Raw genomic sequence first — 9,773 nt, 5'->3', positions numbered from 1 at the left:
TGAAAATATTTTACATTAAATTACATTGCAGACATTTTATACAAAAAAAACACAAAACTAACGTAGGTACAGCACAATAATGTATGTATTGTTGTTGTTGGAGTCGGAGAACATTGTCGGCCGCTTGGTTATGGCCACAAAGCTGTCACAAACACTCATGCAAACATATACAAAATTCATAAAGTACATATGTAAAATGTGTGTTGGTTTCCATTGCTTCATAAATGATTATAATTAAATTTAAGATTAAAAAAACACAATTAAAATACAAATACATAAAAAACACATGTCGATATAATACAAAAGAGCGCTTATGAATGACACAAAATGTGAGAGTACGACAAGTTGAGAGAATTCGAGTGTGAGTGAGGTGTTTTCAGAGAGTACGTATGAGAGAGTGCAGAGAGAAATACGAATAATTGAAAACAGGCTATTCATAAAAGTCACGAAAATGACGACACAGGCGAAATTGTAAATATTAGATTTAAAACATAACTATAAACAGCGTTGAGAGTATGTAAGTAAGTATAAGTAAGCTAAAGATACCTTCATTAAATTGATATAAAAGATATCATTAAATGCAAATGACAAGATTGAGGACAAGTGTTGGGTTAATGAGAGTCGATAGTGTGAAAAGGAGAGAGAGAGAGTAGAGGCATAGAGAGTGCGAGAGGCACTTAAATTTTTAATGCACTATGACCGGCTCCATATATTGGCAATGAATTGCACTTAAAGGATTTTTTTCGATTTTCTTAGCTTTTCATGACAATATGAAGTGAAGTTTATAGCTAAGAGCGTGATTTCCACAAGAGAGAGAGCAGAAGAGTGATTGTTTACTCATGCGCTAGTTGCTTAGTGAGAAATATACTCAAACATTTTGAGTGTTTTCGAAATTGTACTCAAAAATTTTGAGTGCTTTTTTCAAAAACCTAGCTGATGGCACTTTTTCCTAGCGCTCTCTGAGTCACAAAATCCTATACACAATTGTGGCAACTTTAAAAAAATTCTGTAATATTATAAACCGAAAAAAGCTCGAAACAACCACTTTTTTAACTAAAGAGCGCTAGACAGTTGCAAGAGAGTGCATAAATATTTTACAAAAGTAGTACTGAAAGATACTAAATGCGTTTTAGGTAGCTTTTGAGAGAGAAAGTGGTCTTTTTCAACTATTTTTAAACAGAAATGTCTCTTGAGCTTCAATCATTTAAAAAATTACAGAATTTCGAGCGTAAAGCTACTTAAAGCTCTCTTGTAGAAAAACGAATGCTCCAAATTATAGACTTCACTTCTTAAGTTGCAAAAAGAGAAAACTTTAAGTAAGAAAAGAAGTGTTCAGAGAAATATTAATAGTTGGAAAGTGATGTAAGAGAGAGCAAGTGTATGTTTTGTGCGTAAGAAAGCACGATCCTACATTACATAATATGAACGATGATCTCCATTTTCGTCTACTATTACTACAACTACTCCTTCTTCAACTTCTTGTTCGTCTATAACTACAAAATTATCTGTTTAATATAAAAAAATAATATAACTGTATACGATAAACATGTGTTAAGCTACAAAGAGTGAGTGTGAGAGAGTGAGAGACAGAGAGAGACAAAGTATTTTTCCATTTGTTTGTTCTATTCTCCTGGCTTTTGCGTCATTTAATCATCCTTATTGCTATCTTTCTCTTTTGAATGAATCCTTTTCTGCTGATTGCTCGGCGATCGTTTCGTTGTACTAAAATCGCTAATTACAAGTAAGTATTTTATTCTTTAAATGCAATTACTCGCTAAATGTAACGAGTAAATAGTTTGAGTGAGTCAATGAGTATGTGAGTGGGTAAGTGTATGTGCAAGAGTGTTGCAAGGCTGAGTAGCGTTTGAAGTTGAAAAGTTGGCATTCCTCACTTGTAAGATCGTCTTTTTTTCACGCCTAAATTATATATGTGTCACGGCCAGCTTTACAATCACATCCAAATTGCTCAACAATACAAAACGATCTCATTTCTCACGCAACCAACTCCAAAATCCTTTACACGCTCTCTAGCCCTTCATCAGCTCATTTAATAATGATGCAGCAGTGGTGCTGGTGCCAAGACGGGTGCGTGTGCCAACACTGGTGCGTGGGCAATCAATTTCGGTGCGGTCTTGTGCACGACAGCGTTGAAACCGTTATGATCATCGGCAGTGTAGTCAACGGTACGCACTGAGCCATCGGGTTCGACCAGCGAGTATTGACCCTTGACTACATCGCCATCACGCTCTTCGGCTTGCGATTTGATATCGCCGGTGTGTGGATCCTTAATGCCGTAGTTGAAAGAGTATTTCGGGTATGCCTATGCAGAAAATAATGTAAATACCGTTAACATTAGTTGAGTGCTTGAGTAATCAGACGAATATATTTTTACGAATTGAGGTGCGTGTACAACTTACAACAGGTTCAGCATGCACAGCGTGTGCCAAGACTGGCGCATGCGCTAAAATCGGTGCGGGATAGTGGCCATATTCCACGGGTACTGCTTGTGCGGCAGCGATGAGGAGAGCAATGGCAATGAAGTACTGCAAAGAATAATGAGTTTTTTTTAATGAATACCAAAAATATTTTTGAGCAAAATAATATTTAAATCATTTTCATAACCCTTTAAAAAAACTTTTTTTCCTTCACCGAGGCTATATACCCTTCACAAATAAAAAAAAATTGCTTATAAGAACTAGTTTCTGATTGTTCAGTTTTTATGTCAGCTATATGCTATAGTTATCCGATTTGAAAAAATTCCTTGGAGAATGCATTATTGCCTCAGGAAATAAGCCATGCCAAATTTCGTGACGATATCTCGTGAAATATAAAAGTTTTCCATATAAGGACTTGACTTTGATATGTAGTTCAACTTATATAGCGGCTATATGCTATAGTGTTTTGATTTAAATTTTTTTTTTTTAGATATTATATTACTTTCTTTGAGAATATTTTAAGAGAAATTTTTTGAAGGTATCTTGTCGAATCAAGAGCTTCTCTATATAAGGACTTGAGTTTGATCATTCAGTTAGTATGGTAGCTATATGCTACAGTGATCCCATATTGGAGGTTCCTACACATGAACAGTTTTTTGGACAGCAAAAAACGTGTGAAAATTTTTAGATTGATATCTCAAAAACTTAAGAACTCTTTCGCATATATAGAGATAGATCGACAAATGGCAGAATAGACTCACAACGCTTCCTTCTCAGTGTTGTAAACTTCGTGGTAAAACACTATACAACTTGTTAGTCTTGGATTCATATGACCACTCATCAGTATAAATGGTTAATTGAAATTTCGAACGAATTTTGGGTTAAAAAGGTTTTTCTAACTCTTTGAAAGTAATTCAATACTTTTAGTGAGGACTAATTTTAATATCATTGTAATTTATAAACAAAATTATGTGTCGGGTCCTCAAAGGGTTAATTGAAATTTCTCAAAAATGATAGGTCGAAACGTTAAAAAACAATTTAAAACTTATGTGTACCGCACAAAAATTGTATTGAACCAAATTTTATAAAATTTTGAAATATTAGGATAACTAAATTTGGGAAAAAATTTCAAATTACGGCTTCAAAAGCAAGAAGTTGTTGTATTCATTGAAGGTTTGGGGAGAAAACCATATTTCTGGTACTTATATTTTATCTTATTTTTAATTTTAGTTCAAGCAAACGTGTTGCTACGTTTTTATAAACTTTTAAATAATTTAAGGTTTTAAAAAACTGTATTTCGAAAAAAGCTCTAAAATATATGCAGTTAAAAAGGTATCAAAATTTGGTAAAAATTGTTTCAGCGACTGATCAAAATGCCAAAAATATATAAAATTTCTTATTCATTATATCGAATTAGTGTCATATTTTTTATCTGAAATTTTAAACATTTTAAATTTCGAAACTCAAAACAATATTTAAAAAAATCCAAATTCTGAAAAATCCTCTATAATTGTATCTTTACTTGTTTTTGTTTTTATATACAAAAACATTTTTTTTCATTTAATTTCAAATTCAAAATTCTGAAAAGTCTTTGATAATTTTTTTTATTTTTTTTACATAAAAATATTTCTTTTTTAAATTAATTTTTCGTATTTTATGCTAAACAATTGTTTTTTTATTTTCGCAAGTAAAAATAGTGGTTTTAGAATTATTAATTATTTAAGTTCAGTGTTTACTTATAATATATTCAAAGTATTGAATTTCTTTTAGAAAGATTTTAAAAATTTCAAATTTAATTTATATTACCAGATTTTCTTATATATTCTAGTAGTTCATGTTAAATAATTTTAATGTTTCACTTCTTTATTTTTTGTAAACAAATTTTTATTTAAAAACAAATTAAGTACATATTATAAGAACTAAAAATTTATTTTTGAAACAATTTTGAATTTCATAATTTCTTTAATTTTGTTTTCATAATTTCAAAATATTTTTAAGAATTTTTTAATAACGTATAATAAGCTTTTTAATAGAATAGCATAACACTTTTGAGATAACGCTATATTAAAAATAAAAATGGCTAAACTAGTGTGGAAATTTTGCTTCTGTTTTCATTATAAATTTTATATTAATAATTTTTTTTTTTTTAAGTAAAATGAAGTAAAAAAAAATTTTTTTTTTTTTTTTAAGAATAAACATATATTACATTTAAAAAAATCTTATTATTTTCACAAAAATAAAACTTCAAACTGAAAGTTCTACCGATACCGTTAACACGATTTTCAAAATATACCCAATTTCACGACCAAGCTTCACTTAAAACTAAATTTACTCAAAAATCACTCATTTTACTATGCTCCGTTTCATAAGTTCATAAATCATCTATACGAAAATCACTCAATTTGAATTAACAGAAATTTTTGAATATTTTACGAATTCCCTGTTTCATAAGTTCATAAATTCTTTTCATAAATCATACAATTGAGTGAATTGTTCCAAGCATTCTCTGAACATTTTACGAATCCACAAACATTTTTATATGCTTTTAGCGTGCTTTTAAAACGGTTCTATTTTCCAGTTCTAGATTTTTCAAGTGATCAAAGCACTCAAAGTCCACATTTCGTATATTTGACAGTGCTTTAGAACGCTTTATACCTTCATTTTCACTCGAAGGAAATGCTTTTTTTCGTTCACAAAGAAGAGCACGCAACGAACCCGAACGTTCTTGTTTAATCGATTTGAATCGTAGCTACACACACACACGGAGTACTTCGCGTTCTTAAGAGCTCACACCGCCAATTGCAAGAAATTGCTGGAAACGTTTCGAATCGTTCGCTAGAAACCGTTGAACTGATGCCTACCACCAATGACCAAAACCATTTATATACGCTGCTAGGCCCCGAAAAGCCCACCGATCGCCGCAGACAGAGATGCCGTCGCCAGATGCTGAGCGCCAGCACACAGCCACGGTAGTTAACAGTAATGGCAACAAAAGCAAAAGTGCACGCAGCCGAAAACATATGAATGAACCGAAACGCTAAAGAAGCAAATGTGTGCTGTAGTTGCAGTTGCAGAAGAAGAAGAAGCAGAAGAAGCCGGCAGCAGAGAGCGATCTGGCGATAAGCTGCCTGCAAGCGCGGCGGTGTTGCTGACAACAACAACAGCGGGAGCTGCTGCAGCATGCAAGCCGCCTTTGAATAAACCTACGTAAGTACTCGCAGCGAAGTTACGGAGCAGATCGGTTTCGCGTTGAAATGAATCGCGTCGTCGGACGGCAAAGGTGCGCCCAGGTGGCTGGCAATTGACAAGACGCTGCCAGCCGGCTTAGTTGGCGTTTGTGGCAGGTTTACTATATGCCCAAGTTGTTTGCGGTGTGTGATGCAGTAGTTAACAGTATGGTTGTTGCTATATTGTTGTTGTTGTTGTTAACATTTCTGTTGCTTTTATTGTTGTTATTGTCTGCATATGAGTTTCATTAAAGCCATTGCATTTCTGTGTTATGCATGCACGCGCTCACTTGCTGGTGACACATGTGTGTGTGTGTGTAAGCGCAAATGTTAATGTTGTTGCTGTTGTTATTTATAGCGTTGTTTTTGCTTTTTGCTCGCACAGAATTAGGTGGCTGTGAGCCTAAATGCGGCGAGAATTGGGTTATCCACTGACAATAGCGGCAAAAATGCGCTTTTAAATTCGTTTTCTTCGTTTGTGTGTTGCGCATGTTTCCATGTGTGTGTGTGTGTGTTAGTGTGCATATGTGTTTGTATTTACATACATATATTATGTACTCCCATATGAGCAATTTACGGCAAAGAACTTTGGTAGGCGTTGGTGCACTCGGTTTTGGCGTTGAATTCGATTGTTAGGCACTTTTTGGGGTTGTTGTTGTTATTTAACGGTGACTTTCGATTATTTAATAAAGTTTTTTTGTGCGCCACTAATTGAAAAGCCGTAAAACTGAAAGTGACTTTACGCGGCAAGGTGATTTTTTGTTCTTCACACAATGGTGAGGTAGGCAATGACAATCTATAAAAAATTATATATATTCATATGGATACATAGATATGTAAGGTATGTACATATATACGTATGTAGGAATGTAATGTTTGACCTGACCTAAATGTTTTGTAAGTTCGAATCAAAAGGTTAGTTATTATACAGTTTACTAGATTTATACCATTTAGTACTTTCTAATCACAAAATATTTTATCATTTAAGCATCGATATCGACCAATCCGTTCCCACGACAGTCGAGTTTACGTAACCGGAACGGATCCGGATGTTTATACAGCCCAAGACTGTCAATTCGGCAGAAATCTGTCGCTACAACAAAATAACAACCAATATTTATACTAATTTTTTCAATATTGACCAAAATATCCCTTTGGTTTAATCTACTTGCAAGTCAGAAAATTTTTACTACAGATGAAGACAGGTTCTGATCCAAGGACCCCTTCAAAAAAAGTAATAGTTTTACTTGAAAAAGTCACACTGCATAGTGGCTTAAAAAATCTAAAATTATTACTAAAAATCTAACTTCTTATAATATTATTTGGCAAATATATCTAAGAAAGTCGTGTGAAATTTTAAAGTTGATCGTTCCAATCATTTCGAAGAAGTTCTCTTCACCGACTCTGATCGCAGCATTTCGATAAAAATATCGAAAAAAAGTTTGTGGTAGCCGAAAATTCCTCGAAACTTTTTGACTAAATTTTCGGGATATTATTCTAAAATATATTTCTTCAAAAACAAAAATCGTTTTTTTTTTTTAATTTCACAAGTTAACATATTCCCTTAAAGTCGAGCTGATAGACGGACACTGATTTCCTCTTTTTATAAGGCTGGCAGCCTGTCAAAGGCATACGCTTGAGTAATGGGGCTGACAGGTCAAGAAGCCTGCAGGAAATGTCAGTAGTAAGGCACGAGAGGAACAATGTGCATTTGTCCCATATTGGCAGGACTACGCTTTAAGCATTTGGGGGCCTCACGGTTTGAGACGCTGGAAGAGGTAATCGATAGTGCGGCCACAGAATGTATTGAAATTCGCGTCAATCGCAGATATTATAAAGGGTGACTACTCCTCATGAACTTCATAAGGGAACTCCATCTGGTATTGGAAATGGTCAAAACAGATCAGGTATGACTCATTTGTTTATCAGACTAGCCTAACTTAACTTAACGGATGATCCAAGTAGAGGTACTTTCTTTAATAGCATTTTTTGACAGATCATGCGTGAGACGTGTCAAGCTATCATGTTATTTTTGTTCAGTATTGTTTATCATTTCATCACCTGAACAACGTTTACCATACCCATCAGTTTACCCATCTTGAAACACAGTATTCATTATTGGATAATATTCGACCGAATAGACCACGTCCAGCACGCAGTGAAGAAAATATAGCAGCGGTAGCTAAGAGTGTACACGAAAACTATGGAGAGTTGATTCGGCACCGTTCGCAGAAAACTTTGTTTTTGACTCAATGCGTATGTAAACAAGCAAAATTGCTGCATTTGGGACGAAGAGCAACCTGAAGAGATTTAAGAGCTGCCATTTCATCCAGAAAAAACTATGGTTTGGTGTGGTTTATGGGCTGCTGGAATCATCTTTCCGTATTTCTTCAAAAATGATGCCGGTGAGAACGTAAAAGTCAATGGCGACCGTTATCATGGCCGATCCAACTATTTGATGAACTATCGAAGCTCGTGATCTCGGCTACATTTGGTGTCAACAAGACGGCGCCACTTCCCACACATCGCATCAATCAATAAATTTATTGAGAGAACACTTCGATGAATAGATAATTTCACGTTTTAAGAAAAATGGGGAAAGTAAATATTTCGGTTTTGGAGGCAAACTACAAGAAGCGAAGGAATTTCCTTTTTTACCTAACCCTAAATCTCCTAAATAAAATTTAATTTAGTCGTATAACCCAAAAAACGTTAATTTTTCCGTATAGTGTAATAATTAAGAACAGTTTTATCTTTTAATTTTCATAACTCTATAACTGTGTGGAATTTTAATTTAATATCTATTATCTACAACGCTCTTTCAATTAAATTATAAAGGCATATTATTTTTCAAATAAAGCTGCTTGCAGATTACATTACATTAGCTAGCAAAACCATTATTAGCAGCGTTTCCGCCAACGCATGCATACAAATCATAGAATTCTTATGCTACGTGCCACATACCGATGTGCATTTTCACGGAAGAACATAAAAGAATAAAAGTGTGAGTAACGCTGAGTCATTCAGCATTCATTGTATTATGAAGGTGATCCAAATTGCATGGATTATGAAAATTGCAAGTCATAAGAAAAGTTTCCAATTCAAATATTATATAATCGAATGACGCCTCATGTAGAAAATTAGTTGAGCTTTGCCTCCTGCTTTTGGTTTGCATCTTTATTTTAAACGACTTCGAATGGTTTATGGAGCTTATGAAAAACTGTGTCACAGTAGAATTGCTACAGATGCTTGACAAATGAGATCGCTATTAGTAATTTTTCTTTTATGTTGGAGAACTTGGGTTTGGTCTTCAAACACTGCAATAATTCTTCTTTTGTTAAGAACAACTCTTACCTTATCTACATACTGTCTGGGATAGTTTCCCTTTTGATTAGAATGGACACGAAACCTTATTTTTGGTCTTTCGACAATCCGTCCAGATACTCAGGTTTTAATTAAATAAAATCATTTATTAACTAATTAACTCTTAATTGACAATTATGAGACAATTAGTTAATTGCGTGATCTTTCCAACAGAGTGGAGGTCCTTCTTTTCCTTTACTTCCCCCAGCGGGTGCTGTGACAAATCAAATACTCTCAGATCTGGAATATCTTCATCGTCGCCTTATCTGAAACCTCGTTTGGTGTCGAACGACTCAGAGAGGTCTTTCCCGATCCCGACGGAGCTTTTGGTATTGGCCAACGTCAGTTCACACAGTCGTATAAGTTTGGACTTTAATTTTTCACACGGTACATTGGATAGAACCTTATAAGCCCTGTTTAGGAGACTTATCCCATGGTAGTTGGCGCAGATTGTGAGGTCTCCCTTTTAGTGGATTGAACAGAGCACACTTAAATTCCAATCGTCAGGCATGCTTTCGCCCGACCATATTCTATAAAGAAGTTGATGCATGCCTCTTATCAGTTTTTCCGCCGCTTTGTTCTTCTTCAGACAGGTAACTGTTATTTTATTCATGGTAGGGCAATAGAAGGTCCTCTCCTCATCATCGATTGAGGAATTGGGTTCACCATCTCGTGGTTTTATGCTTTCATTGGCATTCAGGAGGTTGGAAAAGTGTTTCCTCCAAAATTTCGTAATCTCACTGATCCA

The 9,773-nt window shown here is 34.4% G+C and overlaps 1 protein-coding gene across 1 annotated transcript; it reads right to left on the bottom strand.

The window, feature by feature from the left end:
- On the bottom strand, positions 1-5,292 carry LOC105222476 (cuticle protein 8). The gene is made up of 3 exons (XM_049457152.1): positions 5,091-5,292; positions 2,418-2,543; positions 1-2,320 (listed from the first exon to the last, which is right to left on the bottom strand). Exons 1-3 carry the CDS (start codon positions 5,094-5,096, stop codon positions 2,048-2,050), a joined length of 405 nt encoding a protein of 134 aa, XP_049313109.1. The 5' UTR covers positions 5,097-5,292; the 3' UTR covers positions 1-2,047.
- Between the last annotated feature and the right edge of the window lie 4,481 nt (positions 5,293-9,773).

Source organism: Bactrocera dorsalis, chromosome 5, assembly GCF_023373825.1.
Source record: "Bactrocera dorsalis isolate Fly_Bdor chromosome 5, ASM2337382v1, whole genome shotgun sequence".
Classification (NCBI taxonomy): Eukaryota; Metazoa; Arthropoda; class Insecta; order Diptera; family Tephritidae; genus Bactrocera; species Bactrocera dorsalis.
Note: the sequence above shows the minus strand (reverse complement) of the source record. Positions and strands in the feature narration are given on the sequence as shown.

Excerpts from the sequence above, each read along its gene's own strand:
- LOC105222476 (XM_049457152.1), bottom strand. Across the intron at positions 2,321-2,417 it reads CTGTGCATGCTGAACCTGTT|GCATACCCGAAATACTCTTT; the intron begins GTAAGTTGTACA and ends TTTTCTGCATAG.